General features: G+C 39.6%; 1 protein-coding gene across 1 annotated transcript in view; it reads right to left on the reverse strand.

The window, feature by feature from the left end:
- Positions 1-24166, reverse strand: part of ADAM12 (ADAM metallopeptidase domain 12) — a 185170-nt gene that overhangs the window by 81477 nt on the left and 79527 nt on the right. The window contains exon 4 of the mRNA XM_074831520.1: positions 454-532. Coding sequence (XP_074687621.1) covers positions 454-532 — 79 coding nt within the window. The remainder of the gene's footprint in view (positions 1-453; positions 533-24166) is intronic.

The raw sequence follows: 24166 nt of genomic DNA on the forward strand, positions 1-24166 counted from the left end.
AAAAATAAACCCAACCAACCCACCCCCTCTCCCAAACCTCAGCCATGACTTCCCCAATGCGGAAAGACACCCAAGCCTTCAAAACCTCTGATGTGAGCTTCTGCACTATGGAAATCAGATATTTAAGGGCTTTCTTCCTAACTGAACCAGGACTTTCCTCCATAACTGATCAACAACGGCTGCATTTATTATAAAATTTTAATGGATATATTTCCAAGAAACTGACTAAATCTTACAGATTTTAAAAGTCACCTGGTTGAAACCCCATAGCTTTCCTTTAAAGTCTCTCTCTAAAAATTCATGTGTAGGATCACAGGAGTCAAAAAGGTACTGAAGGCAACAATAAAAAAAGATCATACATCGAGCTGTTTCATCCCATGGCTCAGATCCCGGCAGAGAGCACTTTGGGTTTTAATGATGAAGCATCATCCACCCACGAAACACCAACCTTACCGTGTAATTGCGTGCGAGAACCACATGAGTGCCGTCTCTCAAATAATGTGTTTCTGTGAAGCTGCTGGCTAACAGGCCCCTGAAAAAAATAGAGCACACGTAATATTAAGGCCACATCACCTTGACTTTGTCCTTTAGTTGTTCCGTTTGAGACAGCGATCAAAGCCAGGCATTAACGATACAATGACTACCAGGGCTGAGTGTGAAATAAGGAAAAATATAACTCCAAAACCTGAAGCTGTGGTACATGAACACTTCCTTTGTTAACTGTGAAAAGACTACAAGTTTCCAGACTGCTTTCTCTTCCAAATGAGGACTGCATGCCAGCACATTTCAGTATTGAATCTTCCATGTAATTTTCAACACATTTTACATTAAATCTGAAATCTAAACGTTTGGAGTATTGTTAAGTAATGGTGGTTTGTGGAAAAGGAAAATGCTTTCCCTGTATTACTTATTTTACTATGTAATGTGTTGTATTCACCAGCAAGTGACCACCCAAAGACTTATTTAGCTCTTGGTAAATGAAACAAACTTCTTCCACAGACACACAAGGAAAAACACTACAAGAACATTACAGAACTTAAAGTACTGGATTTATTCTGATCATCAGGAAAGAATATTCACTAATGAAGATCTAACAACTTGAGAAGATGTATCAGGAGATGGTGAAAGATCATGTCTGTGATGAGACATTTTGTTCTCATTGTCTCCACACTTCCCCTCCTGCATTTGGCAATGATATAAAAAATTTTGACTTGCAATTGTCGTTTTCCAGAAATCTCTAGAGACGGGCATGTGCATGACAACTATGAAAACATTCACATTTACTCCTAAAATAGGTCTTAAGCTATGCTTCTCAACGCAAACGTGCTTTGGTTTTCACAAAACATTCTAGGGAAATTCAAAAGCACAATGTAGAAGAAACCAAAGATGAATGCCACCATCACCTTCAGAAAAATGGAGAGTTTGGACTATTGAATGTCTTTATCACACCGTTTCACAATATTATTTTTGTTCCACTTCAAAGACATGTTTCTCCCTTGGGTTTTCATTTGAACAAAGCAGGCTCTTTCTTTTATTTAAAGGTGGTTAATGCTCCTGCGTATATACTAGGGTGAACTAGTACACAGTCTCAGTACACATTTCTTGCACTTTATATAAACATTAAAACTAGAACATGAACAAACATTTAATTTTCATTACTGATTTATTTGCATCACATTCATATCCAATGGCTCAGTCACAGTCAGGACCTGGTTGTGCTAGGAACAGTGCAAACACTTATTAGAGAGAAAAGCCATCTTTAAAAGCCTCTGTCTTAAGGTAGAAGAAAACCGATGAATGAAACAAGGCTAAAAATAAAAAAATAAAGAAGAAAAAAAAAGAAGGAAGTAGCAATGTAAAAAGATGAAGATAGCAAAGCCCCAACACACTGAATATTCAAGCACAGATTCTCACTTTACATTTTTCAGCTTGTAGGAAATATTAGCATATTGATAGATATAGTGTTAGAACACTGCAGCATTTGGTGGGTTGTACAGGAACTGCTCTGGATCTCATTCAACCACCACACCTAGAGCAGGATTTGGTTGCCCAACCAAGCATCTAGTGTTGATTTAGATTATGTATTTCACCACCCAGCTCCATCGGGACACCTCAAACCCCCTTGGTGTCTTGGACAGCACTTGACACCAACGTCTATCTCATCTCTTCTGCCTGCAGCCTCTAGAAGGCCTGCCTGAAACAATATGTGCTGTATCTGTGTTTCCTACTGTCTCATTATCATGAAGAGCAGCTGCTTTCTTAATTGTCATTATTATTTATATAACAACACTGCTAAGTTCTGCATTTAGCAGGCATTAATTACCTTTGTAAAGGCAAAAGGTAAGATCCCATTGTGGCTGAAACCAACAGAGTTCTGCTGTGTGCTTTTTGGAGATGGGATTTCATACAGGATACCGGAACAATTTTTATTTAATGGGACAGGGTAACAGATGTAGCATAAGGGCAAAGCGATTGAACAATATACTCACTTTGTGCTCTGCTATTTCCAAAGTGTTTGACAGCAGTGATGATAAAGGTGACCTTTCTGCTTCTGTTCATTCTACCCTCAGGCACAGGTTTAGAAAATATTTCATTGATTCACAGATTTTAATACCAGAAGGGAGCGCTGTGATCAGCAATCTGACCTGCTGCATTACATAGGTCATTTGACTTGAATTAATCTTCTAGTACAACGACCATGATGGAACTAGATCCATTTTCTTACTGTATAGAGCCCTTGTCTAGATCTGCCATGATAAAGAAGCTATCATAAGCCTGGTAGGTTATAACAGTTAATTAAGCTCAACGTAAAAACACTGCACTTCATATCTAGATTGACTGTGTCAACAATCAGTCTCCAGCCACTGGATCTCATTCCCTTACCTCAATGCTTCATTTTCATTTGAGGCTTTCATGGACAGTTCTACTTATTAAGTGAGGAAATATAGCAAATTCCTGGTGTGGCTGTCATCAGTCTCTCTATCAGGATGAAAGTTTGCTCTCTACCCTGATGAAAATACTGGCTGAACATAAGAATTCCCAGTGTGAGTAGTAAAAGGCTGGTAAAAGCACCAAGATGATGGAGTTGCACTATTGGACTAACCTAATAAAATAAAAAGTATGCCCCAATGTAGAAGCCAAAGTAGAATTTCAAATCATGGAAATTTCATGTACCACTGGAGGACCTTTTTAAGGAAATGAAACGTTTTTCAGGAGTCTGCATTAACACTCCTTCAGTTTAGTAACTAAGACATCATTGGCAAGACATCTGTTTTCCTGCCACGTACGGTGCTAGTGCTAGTTTGAGAGCAAGCCAGAGGAAAGGTTTTCTCCACACTGTAGAGGCTGGGGACCTCTACAAGACATGTTGCCAGGGAGTCCAACAATTTCTGGCAGAGAAAGAAGCTGTTATCCCCACTTTCAAAATGTCTAGTATCTTAAAAGCTGTATAGCCATATAAGCACAAAGCAATAGTATCCAGGGACAGCAAGTCATGTAAAGGCATTTCTTGAAAGGTTATGAAAACTAAGTGTAACAAGCACTCAAATTCCACAACTGAGTGTGCATCACTTCACTTTCCAATTATGGCAATAATGTTTAACATACCAAACAATGAATTCAACATATGTATCTATTAGGTAATTTAATTACCCCCACCCCCCCGGCCCCCAAAGATATGCAATGTAATAGATTGATTTACATTTCTGTTTTTGACCCACAGTAAAGGAGATTAATAGAGGAAAGTAAATTAATTTAGATGGCAAGCTACTTAACCTAATTGGATCAATGTAATTCTGAAAGAGCAGGGATCAAAATAACATTAATATATCACAGTGCAATTCATCACCATGTCTGGAGTTTCAAATGTTGTCAGCTACAACGCTCAGCAGTACCAGATGATTATCAATTTTTGCACTGCATGAAGAGACAGAAACAAATGCTATTGAGAACTGCATCAACTGCTGAATGCGATTAAAAAAAATCAGTTGAAACAACACCACAACTTTCTCACTTATTCTCTGAAGATGCAAAAGTGCAATTCTTAGGTTAAATTACTTATGTTTGTCAGCACCACAGATTTTTTTGTTTTTCCCAGAGCCAAATTAACAAGTAGAAGCTTTGATGGCCCAGAAGGACAGGTTTTATCCCTCCTGATCTATGACAGACACAGCACAGGCTTCCTCATCCTCTGTAAATCAGTAGGAAGCTTCCCTGTCAGATTTGCTGAACCATTTTCAGGTGTCAAGCAGCTTCCACTAACCTAAGCCTCAGGGAATATCATGAATGTTATTTAAACTTCTAACTCTCACCTTCCCACCCCCCTGCAACATGAAGTCTTAGGTGGTTGGTTTAGGGAGGGAGAAAATGTCCTGTTTTAAACACATCAGATTTTTTACTCAATCCATTTAATGACAGGAATGGTAATTTAACACACTGCCTCTCACTTGCAAATGAGAAAATCAGTCCCGGCTCTCCAGGCACCAATATATTATTTCAAAAGGTTATAATGATATTTCATCACCCAGGGAGAGTCAGAAAGACAGACTTGCAGAAGTTAGAGATGGAAAAAATCTAGTGGATCACACAGACGGCCTCCCTGGAAGCCAAGTATGTTATAGATCAAATTAGGTTCTGTCTCATTGAGCTTCAAATGTCAGAAGCAATGCTGATCCCACCACTTTCAAAGGGAGATTACTTTGCATTCCAACAGATGTTACTGTCATGATGCATTTCCTGATATTCAGCCTTTTCTAGCTTTTCCTAGTTACGCTTCTTTCAATAGCTGAAACAATTGGTTTTCCTTCATATATCATTCAGATAGGTGCAGATTATTATCAAATCTCCCTTAACCATCCACATGCCAAGTATAGAATATCAGGCTATAAAAAATGACAAGAACTGTGTTCTTTTCATGTTAGAGCTACTGACAAAAAATCTAAGCATCAGCACAGTAGGAGCAGACACCAGGATTTCCCTTGGTGATATAAGAGAAACTAGTAGACAAAAGCCTAAGGAGCAAATCTCTAATCGCGCACAGGCTTGTTTTTCGATCCGTCTTTTAGGATGAAACTTCTTTGCTTGCCCTCCCTGCTCCAGGTCATCCCCCTGCAATACAGATATAAGGGGGAAGGCACCAACATTGTTATCCATCAAAAGAGATTTACAAGTGTCTCAGAGCTGCTCTGTGAGACTGAAGTGACACTCAGCAACTGAGATTCAACAGCGCTGCTTTAAAGCCAAACAATATGATGTCTGGTACATGTTTTGTCAACATCCTGGGTGGTGTGTGGCTCACTGTTACATGTCTCAGAAGAACTATGCTTTATTCTGGCATGGCATGGAGCATAAAACTTGACCTTTGCTTCAGCAGGGAATCAGGGTCAGCAGAAGAGACCCAAGTTTTCACAGTAATAAATATCTGCTTCTGCTAGCACTGTCTGGCTGTTAGTGCTAGTGAGTGAGCAAGGACCCAGGCTTCTTCTCTTTGGCAGATGCTCTGTGGCACACAGCCCAAACCCACCCAGCACTCCCAGGGATGTGGCATGATCTGCCTGCTGCCATCGAGCCTCAGCTAGGACTTTGAGACGGGGTAACACGAAGCATGAACTGGACACTTAGCTAAAACCCACGCCTGAAATAGAAACACCACGAGCAATTTCTAAAAGCAGTACTGTGTTTTCTTTTGAATCTCATGGAGGTGTAAAGCAGCCTCAAATCTGAGCTAGAGCTTTGTCAGTTATTTGATTCTGAGGTCTGACATGCCTAGGAATGAACCTTGGGTACTCTGCACACACACTGCAAGACTCACTGCACTGAGATGCATGATCTGATTTTTGTTTCTGCGACTCCTTTCCTGTGGAGAGGCTTGGAAATGCAGCCCCTAATCTGCACCTTAAATCTTGTTTCAAATATGGTCACACACGGACATCTCTGTTCTGGGGTCCAACATCACAGCAATGCACTCTTTGGTGAGGAGGTTTCACAAGGTTGCTTTTAATGATATAGAGAAGGTGCTGCGAACCTACTGATCTTTGGAGAGGAACATACACTTTTCATGCTCTTAAGTTTGCTCTTCTGCTTACCTTTGGTTTTGATTAACATCTCAGTATAGTTACACTACTTTAAGAACTGGTATTTTAGGAAGAACATTAAATATTCCTATGACGTCTTAAATGATGACAGTCAGCTGCTCTACCTTCTCCGTGGGAGCACTGATCATAATAACCTGCTGGTAGTGCAAGGCTGACTCAAACCTGACTGTGGTGCTTCCCTTCTCCTCAGATATGCTGTCTGCAGCTCAGACAGACATCTGACCTTTACTTATACTTGTTACTCTTTCTCCTCCTTCCTAACGATAAAGTGCCTGTTTTTTCCCCCATCCAAGTACTGCCTCACTCTGTTATACAAATTCTTATTAAAAGCCCTCCAGCTATGCATTTTAAACCTTGCCTACAAATGGGGGAGGTGAGGAGAGTGAAACAGGTTGACATATAGGCAGTTATAAAAATTGTCATCTAAACCTCTGCCTACTGACAACAGCGTGCTCCATTAATTCTTAAGCATCTCAGTTCAGGTCGTTTTGACCTTTAGATTGGAATTAGTTGTTATTTCTTCAACTGTTGTATTTCTTTGCAGGTATATCCAGAGGAATAAACAAGTGTGTTAAGCCTTTATTCCTTGCTGCTTTTGCAGTGGTGGTCTCAGTGCAAGTACCTCCTGATATGCACAGAGGCGATATTCACAGAGGCGTTTTTTAATTCTTCTTTCTCATTACAATATAACGAATGAGTGAAGCATGGGTAATGAGTTTCCCATGCACAGGCACCTAACATCATCCTATTCGCAAAACCACCACATATTCTTTAAACATGACACATTCTTTCCCCTTGTTTAATTATCTTAAGTGATTTGAAATGCTTTTGGACATTTTCCCATTGAATGTCTCCACTTCATAATATCCTATCTGCTACACTCCAGTGTGCTGCCATAGAGGGACTGCAGTGTCATAATTGAAGAACCTGAGAGATTGAAACTCGCAGAGCTTAATTAGCACAACAATTCTGAGGAAAAGACAGGAGCAAAATAAAACTATAATAGCCAGGAAATCAACCAAGCATCCAAAGTTTCAATATTAACTCTATGGTAGTAGCCTCTAGCCTGTTTCACATGGTCTGTAGATAGACAATTTGAGTAGATCATACGCTACATTTGAAAAATATGTCTCTGTACTTCTACCCAGCTCTTTTGATGCAGAAATTCATATAATTCAGTGTCTACTGGAGACCATGTCAAAATCACAGTCCCATCCCTCGCATGAGTGGAGCAGTATCTGGCACAAAGAGAGCAAATTTTCATACATGCATGCTACAACATCAAAAGCAAGAGCCATGCTCTGAGTTTTCCCTGGACAGTGTGTTCAAACACAGGTAGTCTCATGGACAGCTTCTCTCTGGTGTGCTGGGGATAGGGAGACAAGAGGGACAAGCACAGCTTTAAAAGCCTACGAGCATCCTGTCTTCAGAACTAGTCACTACATGTGGTTGCAGCGTATAGAAAACCAAAGAACAGTCTAAGCAAACAAATCTGAACAACTATGGGAGAAAAACCACCTCCCTAGCTGGCAGTCACTGAATGATTGAGAGCTTTCTTGTTTCCTGACTGCTTGGAAAATAAGCCATAAACCTCACTTCCCCAAACTTCACTAGAAAAACACCAAATGAAATTAAGCACGTCAGTGGCCTCCCATGCTGTTCCAGGCTCTCAATGCACACCCTGCTTCCATCGCTTATTGTAATGTTTACAGCAAACATTTACTTGCCAAAACTGTAGCATTTATTTTATCATTCTAATTCCAAAACGTTAATGAAGAGACTACTGCTAACCAGTGTTGCGGTGAAAGCATGTTCCATTTTCCAACAAAGCAGATGGGTAAAAACAAGTTCTCTCCCTAAAATGGCTTAAGCTTGGCCAAAACCCTCAGGATAGTCATAATGGGACAGCGTTAGGTACCTTGCACCTCAAATGGTCATTTAGGGAGGAAGCAACCCACATGGCATGTGGTGGGGAATGAAAGGAATACCAGCAAGGTTCCCTCTGTCTTCACAAGAAAGCTTGGAGACAGCAAAACTTCTCTGGCATCGTTTACTTCTGTGAGCTTTGACTAAAACTGCTCATCTTGCACACACTGAAAGCCAAAGTCAGAACTGGTTTCCCAGCATCCTGCCCATGTTAACCTCAAAGATGTTCTGACTTGGTTTTTCACCGACCAACTCCAATATACCAGAGCAGCATTTGACAGTTTTCACCATCTCTCTCACAGAATTGTCCCTGGAGGGCTCCTTGTGAGGAATATTTTATATCACCTCCTTGAGCTTCCCTGTGTAGTGGAATAATAGAAATCATGTTATTGGTTCCGCTGGGCAGTATGCCATGAAAAGCACACACCTTCAGTGAAGGCTCCAGACTAACACCGGCCACAAATTCTTGTCAGCTATGAAGAGATGACAGCGCTTATTGGCTAACTGATTTTTGATGGAAAAACAAAATTTTGTACATTTAGGCAGACTATGTAGGCTGACTGATTTAGAGATACTTTACTGTGTGAGCTACATTAAGTAGTTTTAACTTAGAATAATGGAAGCGGTTGCGAAACCCTGAAGCAATATGCCAAAAGTTAAAGCATTATGCTGGAAATAACCACTGAACTACTACACCTCTGATCAAAAGATCAAAAGTAATGTGCACTGCTACGCTGCAGGCTGAACCCGGACAAATTTATGCAACTCGGTATTCTGAATTGGCTTTGGCTAGACTAAAGACTAACACCGCTCTGAAACTTCTGGCTCCCCTTCCATGGATCTGTTCCTCAGATGACAATACTGTGGTTTCTGATGAAATGCATACTTCCTATTATTATGCTTCCACTAAAACTTGTACAAGATAATCTAGGGGCTTTTTTTAACATTTTGATCTTGCACGCAGAATACAGCATTAGAGTTACAGATAGAGGCAACACAGACAGTACCATTAAATCATTGCTCAAAAGATTCACTAGAAAACACTGAGATGTTTCAGAAGCTAAGAAGTACATATATCACAAGTGGCAGGCATCATATCTCAATGCATTATTTTCCAACATCACAGTACTGTCCTTCATAAAACAAATTCTTTATAGACCCTATAACACTCCTAGGACTGCATATTTTCATTAAAAAGTAAATTTGGAGATACTAGGCTGGAAAGCTGTCAAATTCTATTTGAAATGTTTCATTCAATTAAATATGTCATTTGTAGCTGAGTAAAATTATGCTGCTGAACAGACATCATCGGGCAAATTGTCTGTCAGTACTTTCATCTGAACATTTTCAGACTAGTACAGAATTCTATTTAAAACATCCAAGAAAACTAGTCCCAACATGAAAAATTTATAAACATAGAAATTTAAGCAATTCCAATGAAAAATCAGAACTTATTAAAATGTAACTAACAAAATGTAAACAGTGCTGTGGGATTACAAAAGGTTATACATAAGCGTCTGCAATACTTTTAGAAAGCCAGGTTCTTACATTACCGAAAAGTCACTGAGTTTAGGTTTATTCTTAGACTCTAACCCACAATCACATCCTCTCCGTATCTTATTTTTGCTTTTGAGTGTGCGCCTGTAGGTTTGCATCTGCATTTTTAATTTAAATAAGTTGTCTGGCCATTTCTGCCAGTTTGTTAAAACATAAACCAGTATTTTTGCTTTACTAAACCCATAATCTTTTCCTTGTCACAACAATGAGCCATTTGCTCTAAGCAGGCTGCACTCGTACTTCACTTGCAGAACACCATTGACTTTTACAGATATGCCTTCATTTTGCCCTACGCGTCACTGCTTCTCTCACGAACCTTTTAAAATTCAGGATGAAGAGGGCAGAGATGTGTAAGGATATTTTTGTGCAAAATCTGTGTTTAAGTCTCAAGCCTACAAATCTGGTACGCGTGCTCATTTAAAATGAAGTAGGTGCAAAAGCCATGAGATTGGCTGCAGGTTGTCACACCAAAGCTCCACCTAGCTCTATATTCTGTCTCCAACGTGGCCAATACTGGAGAAAGAACTCATGAAGAGGACACGCATGCTACATTTCCCTGAAATACTGCTCCCACTCTGACTCCAAATCCTTCATGTGCCACAGACAAATGTGGAGTGGAGACTCTGAGATTAAACAAGAGCTCACAAGGGTGTTCTCACTCTCCCCTGACACTCTTCCTTTCCAACTAAAGCAGTGACTTCCATGAAGATCAGTTAATTTGGTAACACAACAAGACTGCAGCTGCAGATTTCAGGCAACGTGTTAAGGCTAATGGAAGCATTACAGCGTGGTGTGCTCTGAAGTGTGCTCCCATGGAAGTCGATGGATAAGGCTTTGATTTCTGTGCCTAGCACAATTTTACTGGGACAGAAAAACTGCCAGTAAGATACCCACTGTCTCAGTAACCTGTATGCTTTTGTTTGTAGACTATGAATTTTTTTGGTTATGAATTTTTTGACTATACTCTCAGAGGATGATGCCTCATTTCCAACTAATTCTGCTTCAACATGTGACTTGAAATTAGGATGTGGTGATTTGGGTGTTTGCAGAACAAAAACATGGACCTGAAGTACTAAGCAACAAGCGAGTTTATAGGGTGGAGGCATCTGAGAAAAAGGATGGGGATTGAAATATTCCTCCTTCCTTTCCTCTTTCTTACCCATTAATTACTTTCCTACATTCTCTGCATTGTACCTTAGCCATTCTTCATCATCTTTCCATTCCCTCTCCTTTTCCCCACATTATTCCTCCATAGCCTTCCTTTCATCACCTCTTACATGCCTATGTTCATTATTACACTTTTAAGCAGGAGATACATTTTTCTTAGTAAGCAAGACACAAAAAAGCACCACAACCACGTTGGTGCTTTTATTATACAAACCTCAAACCTGTGCATACCACAACACGGTATGTGAGGCTGGCAGTTGCCAGGGCAGCAAGCGACCAACTCCACAAGACGTGACTTCAGTGGGACCTCTAATAGAGATAACACAGATCATCATCCCTGTTTGTCAGGTCAGGCTCCATGGTTATATTTTTCAGGCAGGAAAGGAAGAACCACCAGCAAAATCAGGACACTGGGGTAAGGGTAAACTAGATTTTTAGCTTTTTTCTTTGTTTTTTCACCCTCTCTGCTGCACGCTTCCACTGTACCTAATTCCTTGACTCTGACATGTGTCAGAACTCTGCATGAACCAATTAAACCTGTTAATTCAACAGCAAATGACTGCAGGAAAATGTCAGATCAAGGCCTGTGGCTTTAGCTAGGTGAGCTGGCTCACTGCAGACTATGAGCATGGCAGAGCTGCAGCAGATGGACGTGGGAAGAAAGGGCAGGCAGTGGGGCTGGGGCATCAGGATCCCTCCTCCTCACTCCAGCGGCAAGCCTGCGGTCAAAAACACAAAGAGAACCCCCACAGCATCAGCTGCTCTGCCTTTACTTATTTAGGGATTCATTAATGTCAGAAACAGATCCTGACTTCTTGCCTCAGTAAGGTTTTTTGCTGGCCCAGGGGTCCAAATTTGCTTCTCACCCACTACGAGAGCATCTCATTGCACTGAAGCCACTGAAGATATGCTGGTAAAGAGCCTGGGTGAGAGAAGGATCAGACTGTCTTTTAGCAGTTAAGACACAAAATTACAATTTTCTTTTTAATTCAAGGAAGTAATTAGTTTATAATAACATTTAACATTTAGTTGCTGACAGAGATATGACACTTATCTTACATAAGTCATTTTAATTATTCCTACTAACCAAGATCTCAAAAATATTGTGTAGTCTAAGCTAACAATGCCTTTCCAGATATTTTTGGTTCTACTGTCATTTGAAAAATTGATGCCTAGAGCATCAGCATTTATCAAGCTCATTATAGATTTCATTCGAATGACTACAGATAATTAAAAGTATGCTTCATTTTTATTGTAATCTTTCCCCCCTAACACTGCAAAGTAATTCTGTTGTTGCTCAGGGTTTTAGGAATTAATGTAGACTCATCTGCTAGAAAATAAAGTTCCACAGGATTATATACAAACTACTCACATATACAGACATAAGTCAAACATGCAGAAATGATACATGCACACACACACATATATACTTTGGAGTACTATATGTATTTGCACATACATAAAATAGTCTTAAAAGTGAATGGCTATTTCAGATACACAGCTTCAGACACTTGGGTATCCATCCTTTGAAAATCAGTCTTCTCTAAGGCACTTGGTGAAGCTGGACACACAAAATCCCTTTAGAAAATATTTGTCATATTTATCAGTTACCTGTATGAAATACATGCACCTGATGCCCCATCATCTTACACCGCACAGAATTACTCACACTTAGCTAAAGTATATGTACGCTACTACTCCAGACAGGAGTGGAGAAATCTTGGCAGCATATTGCTTTATTTTGTGTAGGTGTTACTAACTTAGAAGATGCCCAGAGTGAAGAAACAAATCTTTTGAGAAACTGTTCAACAGGATTCTGGAAAGCCATTCTTCCTGAGCTAAGATTTAAGTGATATATTGAAAGTTGTTTAGTGACGTAAAACCCATTAGGAGATTTCTGAGCTACCTCGGCTTCCTCTGCATTGGGAACTACGTCATTCACACATAAAAAGCTGGAGTGTTGTATAAATGTAGGGCATCCATTTCCACACAGCACTGAACTAACATCAGTTTAAATATTTTTTTCTACTATTCATGGATCGGGCTATGTTAGTCGTACCTGGAACTGCTATGATAATAGTTAATAATGTTCATACAAAACATACTTTTCTTTTTTACACTGTTTATGAGTTTGCAATAATTAGTACAACACTGAATTTGACTTGCACAAGTATAATACATTAAGTATGATACATTGCACCTAGAAACCTGCTTCATTTTAGGATCCTTAACAGTACTTCAATTAAATAACATCATGTATGATGAATTTTCCTTGGCACACCTTTATCATCAAAGGCTTTATGTTTTTACATGACTTTCCAGGTTACTTTGAAACTAAAATTACCCATAAATAGCAATGGCATTAAAAAGCAATTACAGATACATGCCTTTTTAATGCCTCTATTATAATCCACATTCCGGTGAATCAGAGAGAGACTATTTAATGACACAGGCACCGAAGAAACTCGAATGACTTAGTATTAACATCCATGTGAAGCAGTGCTAGCAAGAGGTTGGTGAGGTAGTTCCAGACTGAGGTAAGAAAGAGGGGAAAAAAAAGAATAGCATCCGACATAAATATTAGGAAATAGATCTATATTTTATAAAGACCATTTTATCCAAGACAGTTTAGGTTTCCTCCCACTCACAGAATGAATTCACAGTGAATAAACCCTTGACTCATGAGAATATTTCACATGCAGATTTGGATTTTATGTAAATTATTTAAGTACGTTTTAGAAAGTCTGGGCAGCGATGTAGAAATGTTCCCCTGCCTATGCATATCAGTCAAAGAAACAACACTCATCACCAAGGAATTCATGAGGGTAAAAATTTTGCCAACAGGCTTAAGACTAGACTGTGGCATGGAAAAGATAAGACTATATTAACCTATCCCTTAAATTTGCCTCCTCCTGACAACAGGAGGAGAAGGCAGTGCCTCGGACTGGGCTGTACTAGCAGTACAAAAACCTCTGCCCAGAACAGCACATGCAAACTGGAGAAACCTAAACCCAGAGAATGTGGAGACATATGTTAACACCAGTCAATATCCAAAAGGAAAATTTTGCAACCTTCACATGTGGAATACCAAAAGAAAGGCTAATTACATGAAAGGATAAGATTTTTTTGCTTTATCTCCTGTTTTTTCCAAACCACTCAGAATTAGCTTTATTTTATTTGAGTTACACTCAAGCCAAGATATGTTTTGGTCTTGGATAGTATCGGATAAGGCAAGAGATTGTTTTTAACCACAGGGAACTAAAATGTCAACACCCCTAGAGTAAGTCCCTCCAAAAGAGTTCTCCAAAGGAGAACTGTTGAGACATTACCAGAGGCTTGAGGCAATCAATGTATAATTGTCCACTGCATTGCAAACACAAAAAAATTCTGGTTGCTTTCTTGCACATTGCTGACTTTTTACTCTTTAAATTTACTCATGTCCAAAAAAATACATATGATATTTTATTGTTGATTGTTCTACCTAAAATAAAGGGTGTTTTTTTAATTTAAGCTGGGCTCTGCCGTTAGGTCAATACTAACAGGGAAATCATGAGGCTCTTTTACTTGAGAGATGTTACACTGTGCTGCACCATAGAAACTGGCTACAATGCTCCATAGCAAAAAGCAGGAGATAAAACTTTTTATTGTTTTTATTGTTATGGCCAGCTGCCCAAACAATGCAGCACACACTGAAGGTGCACAAAGACTTTCTACCACTCGTGTGTCCATCTGCTACCCAAACCTGGACAAGCCTACAACAGTGTGGTCAACAAAGGCTAAAAAGAAAGCACACATTACAGAAGAGGTGCCAGGTTGTCAGGGAGATCTAGATAATACTGGATAAAAAAAAATCTCTAACACAGTTCAGTTAGGTGAGGGAACAGAAGACACAATCAGAGCTACTAACAAAATAGCAGGGAGTTCAACAATTTGGGAAATGTGTAATGGGATACTGAACCTTTACCCTCCAGACTTCTGTTTTTAATTAGATCCTTGTCCAAAATACGGGAAAGGTTTTTAGCAACTGATGGCTGATGTTCAGATTGCAAAAAAATGGGCTGATCTGAGATTAGACAGTGATATCATAGTACAACACACTCAATCTAGCCACATTCCCCTTTTCCCTCTCAATTCTGCCAACTGTCTACTTTGTTATCAGTCTGAGCAGGAAGGAGATACCGTATAAATTCCCAACTCTTCTCCCACTATTAGGAGACAGGAGGCAGGGCACAACGAAAGTAAACGAAGTGGACAGCGTATAGAAGGGTGCAGTAAAATTGGCCTACACGTTCTGTGTACAAAACTCATCAATCCCAGGGATGTTAGTCCAGTATCTCAGACTAATGCAATAAAAGGAACAAAACAAAGCTAGAAATAAACACCTAGGAAAATCAGAGCAACAACCGCCAATGAAGTATGTAGAATTTATGGTAGGCATTTTTCAGGTGTCAGTAATGCTTTGGGACATGCTTCTACTGCTTTGAATGCTTTTCTTCCCTACTTCCTGACTATTTTTTATGGGAAGTAGATGTTTCTTCTTAAATAAACACGCATTGCATTCACATTTTGGCCTATGATTTTATGATAACCACTGTTATCATAGCCCTAACATTTTTAGATGCCATTAATGAAATATCTCTACTTGCTTCTGCCCTTTAAGGCCAAACTGATTGGTCCTGGATTTCCCCTTGGTCTGCTCCAATTTGTCACGCTCCAGAGAGGATGAATGTTCCAGCTGTACTTCAGAAAGTGCAATGGCTTGCTATTCTCATGACCTTCTGAGACATGTTGTTGCCCCATATCATAACACGCCAAGAGAGATGAGCTTGGTCTGCAGCCCAAGATCCTTTGTTTTTCAGCATCGAGAGCTATGAGGAAGTTTTCCTGGGAAGATGGTCCTCAGTACAGCAGTTCATTTCTCTACCTTGATCTGATAGAAATCTCTACTCTTAAAGAGTGCATCAGCTGATGAATGTACATAGTTTCATAAGCATATTTTGGACACACCTAGAAAGTGCACAGGAAGCAGTATTTCATAAATATTAGTGCAAATCAGCAGAGCCTCCTTATCACCTACTGAGCTATGGTGATTCACATCAGTTGAAAGAGATATGACAACAAAAAATAGAATGCAAAAGAGACCGGGTCCTTCAATTAAAATCAGTCAGCAAACAAATGAAGCTGAGTTTTGAACTCAATGCAAGACAGTAATTGTACGTTATGAAAGACAAAAAAACCCCATCACAGCACTGGAATTCCAGAAATCTGCTCTCCTAAGAGGAAATTTTTCTTATCCTTTCTGATGGATGAGAGGCTCAAAGTACAGTGTCACTGAAACAGGAAAGTAACTGCAGCTACACAGACCCAAACCTGCCAAGATACAGAGAGCACTGCCAAAAAGGCATTTTAAACTTTAACAAGACCTGACCAGAGACTATTTGGCTTGTCTCAGCTTCCTGATGGTTAAAAGCTGGAAAGGTAGCAGAACCTCAGCGAAAATACCTGGAAAGTCTAGGTGGCAAAAAAATAGCAGCAGTGCATCTGGAAGGGGGAGGACACAGGAACATCAGTTTTCAGTGAGGTTTCACTGCTGGACAGTTTGCTGATATCTACAGAGTTTTAAAGATATTGTTTACTTGAAAGCTCTTCTACACATATCAGTTTGGCTTGTGACTCTACACTTCAAACAACAGAAAGCGAATCTTTGCCTGCTTCTCAAAATGCTCCTCCACATCTCACTAAGCTTAGTTTTGTTTATGTTGCTTCACATATTTTTTTCTTAGATGATCTAGAAGCAAAAAAGTCCCATAACTTTTTGAGATGCAAATGGGTCCAGTAGCACAGCAATGACCAGCCACCCTATGAAAGGATCAGCAAGGAAATGTTGATGTTGTGTATGTTTGTTTGTATTTGAAGAATCCCCATTGCCAATTACAGTTGGCTGCTGTCAGAGAGCATTACCCCTAACAAGATCTCTAGAAACGTACAACAAATATGATCTTGAAGTTTCTAATACTCCAGATCAGTAGAAAGCTTGCGGACAGTGATATCATGCTGCCAACAGCTGTCATAAGTAGTATGGTTTCATCTTGTCGTTGGCCTAACAACTGTCTTATCCTTTTCTATTTCATGCTTCACCATATCTTCAGCTGTCATAACAGATATGTCAAGCAATATTACCCTCCCAACAATATCAGTTCAAATTACTTCCCAGAATATTCCTCTTCTGGCCTCTCAAAGGCATGAGTCTATTTTCTCAACTGCAGTCAGTGCAATAGTAGAACTAATTCACTCTGTATCAGTGTATCTTTTCCATAAAGTACCAAATTCAACATGTCAAAGATTAATCCGAAAGGCAAATTCATATAAAATTGCTAAATCATAGCACTTATGTGCTGAGTTGCTATGGAAAGCTTCCTAGCTAAAGGAAGAAAATCTTTTGCTTATGGCATCAATGCCAAGGTAACAGAAAGACACGCTCTGCAGCAGCCCAGACCGAGCGATTACCCGCAGGCTTTTGCCCACCAACAAAATTAGGAGTGTGCAATGCTCTGTTTAAGCTTTGCTACTTCCTAATAATTATCTGCTCCTGGAATCACAGATGTGAAGAACATAACAGTTTTCAGAGAAATCCTCAAGAAAATAATACCCTTCCAGAGGTACAGATTTAAACACGTCTACTAAAAGCATCCAAGATGGGGGAGGAAGGGAAACCGTCATCCTGAGGGCGGCAAATTCAGAAGAAGCTGCCACACGTAACAAACATTACAGGCCAGCCTGCATTCACTGATGCAGCTTTCGGTGGACTGTTAAGATCCTTTTCTCCCTATGCAAACTTCAGCGTTTAGGAATCCTGTTCTTTCATGAAGACACAGCTCTTGCTGTGGCATAGCCTTGAACCTACCATGTATTTATCGTAATGTGTCAGCTGTGGGTAGCAGTGAAGAAGAAAGGCTGACAAATCCTCTTTCTCGCTGTACATCTCTATGTTAAAAAAGCAGGTGTGCCATGGCATGAATATTTTATTTCCACAGAGAAATTATTTCCTCATTATAACGTACTAGCTGCTTGGCACAGCTGATTTCACACTTGGTTGGTGTAGATGATGCGACAGGTCATACAGTCGTTTTCTGACACACAAGATAAAAACCTGTCTGCTGGAGTCAAAACCCAAGCTGTCTTCATCAGAGTCAGTATTTCACTCAAATCATTACAGCAACTATGGTTTATCTGTAGGTAGAAGAAGGAAGGAGTAAGCCAGCAGACAGCATTCAATCTAAGACAGACATCCAGAAACATATCAGATAATACATAGGAGAGCTAAATTGTGTCTGTACAGAGGTAGACATGCATCAAGTATCCCAACACTGAACTGCCGCCAAGAAAATGAAGTCTAGTCAATTTAAGTTGCAGTGAAGAGTATTTTCAAGTTTTCTCTTTTCCCTTTATTCGCTTGCCAATTGTGTGTGTGGGGGTACGATTTCATTTTCCTGTTTTGAAAAACATCTCCTCCTCTTCCCAATGGGTAAAGCCTACTAAAACTAAATAGGAAACTGCAGAATTATGGCTAGGATCCAGCTGAGATTTCAGCACCCATTTAAGTAAAAACACATGCTTATTTCTAGCCCTCTTCAGAGAAGTCTTTAAGCACATAGCTGCAGCTTTTAAAGTGTTTCGTTTTTTTTAAACTGTTTGATAAAAGTAAATGTTAAGTAATCAAGCCGTTCAAAAGAGAAGCAGCACTCAAGTGTGCAGGTCTGAACTGGGACTTGTACAGCATATAAACCTAGGTTTGCTCAGGGCGCTTTCTGCCAAGATGTTTCTATATCTAGAAAGCCAACATGCAACAAACAGGAATTAAAAAATGAGCTGTCCTTGATCTCCTTTGTGCACAGTAACTGTTGAAAACAGCCAGACAGAAGTATGACTCTTAACTGTGGCCCATTTAACAAACAAAGAAATCATCCGTAAGACACAAAGAGCAACAACAGAGTACTAGCGCTCAGCATACCTATAAAACAGAGACCACAATTTGGACTGCAGCAGCTCTTATATCCAGGAATAGACAGGAAAATGCTGGCTTCTCTGAGCACCTCTGAGCAAATCAAACATGAAGACAGGAGAGCAAGGCAAGTGCCACCCTATCCTATCATGAAGGAAGATGGATGAGCTAGCAAAGTCATTCAGCAGGTACAGACAAGAAAAAAGTGCTTTCATTAAAAAAACATTTAAAAGAAAATCATAGTCTGGTGTCTCTATTCTTGCTACTTTGCCTGTTCTCTCTCTCCAACTATCCTTAGTAGCTAAGGAATCAGCGTCCTCTGACCACTTTGCTCCAGCCTCCAAAAAACCAGGAGGGCCCTGAGTCGCTGAATGCCATGTTGATGGGTCACCAGCAGTTTGGTTTCAATGGTCTTTATGCTGCTGCAGGACCTCGGCAGCACACAAGGCGAGGCCAGCTTCTGCTTCCCCCAGGTATTCATGGTCATTGATAAGTATCAAAAGTTTTCTGCCTTGCATCTGATTAACTCCCATACGAGTTTGGAAAACACTACAAAAATCTTCATGAAAATAAAAGAAAGGATAACTATAGAAAAGAGTCCCTTTGAAACCATCGTGGTATTTACAGTTCCAATAACAGCAACTTCTGTACTCCAGGCAGAATGAAATCCAATAAAATTCACTAGAGAAATTTCAATATATGTAGAGAAAATGGTAGAGACAAGGATTATGGCTCTGAAGAATCAGAAGACCGCTGAAGCCTTAAAGCACAATTTACAACTTTCTCAGTTTATTTATAGCAATTTAAAAGTATCTAGAGATTGCACCAGGAAACTGGTGGGTTGCTTCTACAGTTCCTCACCTGCCTGTCCTCTCCAGGCCAACATCAGGTGCTACCTAACCCAGCAGTCTACACTAGCAGTGAGCTCCATAACATTCAAACTCTCCAGCATCTTAAGCCAAGCAGTGCAGAATAGCAATAGAAATTGTGGTAGAGTACAAGGGAGGATCATTATCCTACATGAGTGGTCCAAATGGTACTCTGAGGTGACAGTGGTTACACGATTTCCAGAATACAAGCATCTTTTCTGTGTGGCCTCCAAAATGTTCATAACCAGTTCAAGCCAACCACCTTGACTTATTGAACATGTGACTGCAGCTAGTTCACTATTTCTTACCACTTTGCACTCTAATGTTAATATCTCAGACTTCAATAATACAGTGACAGAGTGTTAAACTTCTGTGTGGCTTTGTAAAGTGCTGAGCCACTATAAATGGATTTAAAACATCAACTGATAACAGAACAGGATTTTCAATGTAAGCATGAGAAAAGAAAAAGAATGAAAGTGGCAAGAAAGGCCATTAGTCTAACTGCTCTAGACCGGGGAGGGCGTTCATCCTAGGTATTGATCCATCATTATAAAATGAAATAAGTCAAAGGGTTAAAGTATAAAGAGATACTGGAAGACTTTCATTTATGGAATTGCACTACGATTGTATCTCACAGTGTGAAGGTGAATGAGTTTTGTTGTTTTACGGGAAGACTACTAAGGAAATTGAAGAGTATGTCTTTTGAAATAACTATCAGTCCCTGCTGAGGTTTGGTTATACTGGGAAGCGCTAGGATAGAGTTAACCCGTCTATCCCTTACAAGAATAACTATCCACCATCCCTGAAACACACACTGAAGTTTCCTTAACATGATGAAGAAGGGAAAAAAAAGAATATCTAATACTTAAAGGTCGACTAAAAGAGAAACATCTGAAATAATACTTGAGAGTAGTCAGTAATGAGGGAGACAAAAGAGAAAAATGAGCCGCAAGAGAACCCCTTGGGTCCACTCCTAAATCCTCTATACTGAAGCACTTTCAGGAACTCTCTTCATTGTCCAACTCTTCAGATTCCTCATCTGTGAAATGCAGTTATGCTCTCATGCGCGAGTACTGCAGGCTAGACAGTGGTACCTGTAGATCTTCACTATTTATATCACATAGCCCTACGGAGTCTGGTGCTAGGAGACATATATAGTTCCATGGTTACACAATGTGAAGTGTTTCATATCTGGTTTCATCACACTTCTAATGCAAGATCCTAGAGAGAAATAAAATTGTTAATTAAAACTGAAGCATAATCCAGACACTTAACTTCAAGAGAGGAATAATGAAAATAATACTAAAAAATCTAACGGCGTTAGGGGACATATGTTGCGGTGTTCTGCTGTCAGGTATTCATGTTTCAGCAGTTTTAGACTACCTCCAACAGCTATGATATTCTATTAAAATACTTAGTATTCATTACCTTTTAAAAAAGTTATTTAGCCAGTAAGAAACAATGAAGAACAGTGTGAGCACAGAGGAAGAGCTGGCAGCAAATGGCCTCTATTCAGTTCTCAGTCACAGTAAGTTTCCAAGCACTCGTCTGAAAAGCTTATTATTACATTCACACTCTTATCCATCACCTTTGTTCCATTTCATCAAAAGGCAAAGCTTGGATTCACACGATGAGTTACAGGTAAATAACAATTATGATTTCTTTCATGTGTAAAAACTACTCTTACATAAACTATTAAAAAAAAAAAGATCTTGCAAAGTAATTTATTTTTCCAAGAAATAAACTCCAAACTGTTAGTTTTAACATCAGTTAGTTGGCTGAAGGAGAACCTATAGAAGAACTCAGCATTACCAGCTAAAATACTTCAAAATTATAACGCACCTTTCCTATCTGATGTATTTTTAATACATGTTTAAAATCATACCCTGTTCTTCAGGAGGATGAGTCTTTCAAGTGGTTTGCAAGGTGCAGACATGTGCAATACAAAGGCAATACAAAGCAGCCAAACCTGGATTCTAACATTTTTAATGGCTCCAGCTCTAAATTTTGCGATGGTTCTATAGAAAGTGACTTTGCCTGTTCTTGCACTTACAGACTCTGTGATCATATCATCTTGGTTGCATCTTACCGAAGACCTCTTCAGCTTCCCATTGTACTCTCTGTCTTGTAACTTCAGCGTTTTACTCTCCTCAGCTGTATTCCAGCCTTTCTTCCACTCACATATTCACTATTAAATGGCACCCATTTGCTTCACATATTAGGAAACTGAGATTTTAAAAGTGGATACGTGATGGAAGTTCTGTTACCAATACCAAAAGGCTCAGAGTTTGACCAATTGCTGAGTACAACTTAAAACCCCGAGCCAGTGAAGCACTGTTCAGCAGGCTAAAAGTTACAGGTAAATAATAATGATAATAATACAATTGTATTTCAAATCCAAACAAGAAAACACGTTAATGAGTTTAAAACAACCAGCAGAAAAATTTTCAATGGGGCTATATTAAATCCACGATGTTTATTATCCCAGCCTTCATTAATTTAAGAACATGTCTCTGCATACTATTTCTTAAAGCAGAATCACAGAAGCTTCCATGTGCTTTATTTTTATACCAGGGCATATTTCATACCTCTAATCGCCCTTCCTTTCTTTCCCCCATTATCACATGGCTGCAGAAGACACTGAGCCAACAGTGACTTCCAGCTCACCTACCCCACTTTACGGAGCAATGTTATAACATTACGCCTGCAGGGTTTTCACGATGAGCTGCTCTCCCTATCGAGAATGTAAGAGTTCAACCTGGATTCAGGAAGAAAGCCACTGAACTAGCATTTTAAAAAGGCTGAGACCTATAAAAAAATTATAAGCAAAAGGAAGTTTTGTAACTGAGTCTTTGTCAGCACTGTTGGAGGAAAATAGGTCATGTCAAGCAAACCTGATTTCATTCATTGATATGATTACATGTTTGTTTTTATAAAGATGATTACATGGTTTAAAGTGTTGTAAAGCACTTGACCTAGTATCGTACGGTGTACTGACTAAAGATCCATGTACAAGACATGCTAAATGAAACACGGATTAGTGAAGCAGGAAAACACAAAAACTGAATGTCAGTGAAGAATGCTCTTATTCAGTTCCTGGTGGGATTCCACACACTTTTGTAGCAGGCACTGTTTATTCTACACTATGATCAACAACTTTGAAGTAAACATAAAATATGCAGCTTACTCAAACTTGGAAGGAATTTCATATGATGAGAAAGAAAGGACTATGCTGTTAATTGGGCCACTTCAAAGAAGATGTCTATTAGTGCAGCAAAATACAAAGACATTGATCCATTAGAAACATCTCCACAGCAGGGGTGGGTTTGATTTCCTTAAACAAGTATGAATGCAGCATATACCCACAGAGTAGCGAGAACGAAGAGGGGAGCTTTTTCTCAGAAAGCAGTGACTGTAGAAGAATACAGGGTTTTACGCAACATCATCAGCCATCCAAGTGTCTGGACGTGAGAAAAAGTGGCCAAGTGAAAGAATGACCCAAAATTGAGCGAATCAGGAAAAGTGGCCCCATGTAGCAGAAAACTGAGACAATTTGATGAGTAGTTCCAACTATAATTACAGGACCTCTAAGAATACAGCAAAGAAGAGAGAGAGAGAGAGGCAGCTTAACAGCTCTGAGGGCTTCATAAAATAAAAAAAATAGAGAAAAATATTGAAGGAAGATTCTTCTGATCCAGACTGGGACTCTCTGGAAGGTCTGAGTTATCTCACCAGGCATGTCAGGGTGCTCTGTGGCAGCCGAGGGAGCTCAACTAAAAAGCGTGCCGCAGGTAGCTAACTCTGCCAACCACTCCAGCACAGGCATAACTGAATCTCATCCAGTGGTCTGGGATGAATAAAAGGTCACACTAGAGAACACAGCAGTTGGACCTCATGTTCTGTACACACCTGTGCGTGGATATCCAACTTGGAGGCAGAAGGAAAACGTTATTAGTGTAACTCTTGCAACCAAGAACAAAGAGATTAGATGCAAAAATATTTCAAGGAGAAAAAGGCTGATGGGAATGCATCTCCCAGGGCAACACAGCATGAATTAGGAATCGTGGATATAGGATGCTCTGGTCTTTTTTACCGTACTCATGGAAGGGACAGACAGCAGCATATTAAGTGGCTTGGAGAATACCAAGGCACTTATGATGCTATTGAGTACCAAAGTTTTAAAACAGAGCTCATAACAGTGAAATCTCAACTTCTGTGACACACCTGACCTTCTGAGAGCTACAAATTTCTTATGCAGAGAACACCAAGATGAGGACCATTGCTGACAATAAATCTGGTGACTGCTCCTACTTGGTGGCATCCTTCCTCTTTGAATTTAATGGAATCCTTCTCAACCACTATTTTACATGTTGCCTGTAATTACTACACATTCATTAAGTTACTGTGATGCAAGTGAAAATACACAGCAGGAAAAGTTGATTTTTTTGATAATATATATATATTTCGTTAAATTATACTGTGGTGTGAAAACACAGTCAGTTAGTCCATGTATTAATTTCCAGTAAGGACTTTTGCTCAGAATTAAGATGAAT

The sequence above is a fragment of the Strix aluco genome, chromosome 7 (genome assembly GCF_031877795.1).
Source record: "Strix aluco isolate bStrAlu1 chromosome 7, bStrAlu1.hap1, whole genome shotgun sequence".
Taxonomy (NCBI): domain Eukaryota; kingdom Metazoa; phylum Chordata; class Aves; order Strigiformes; family Strigidae; genus Strix; species Strix aluco.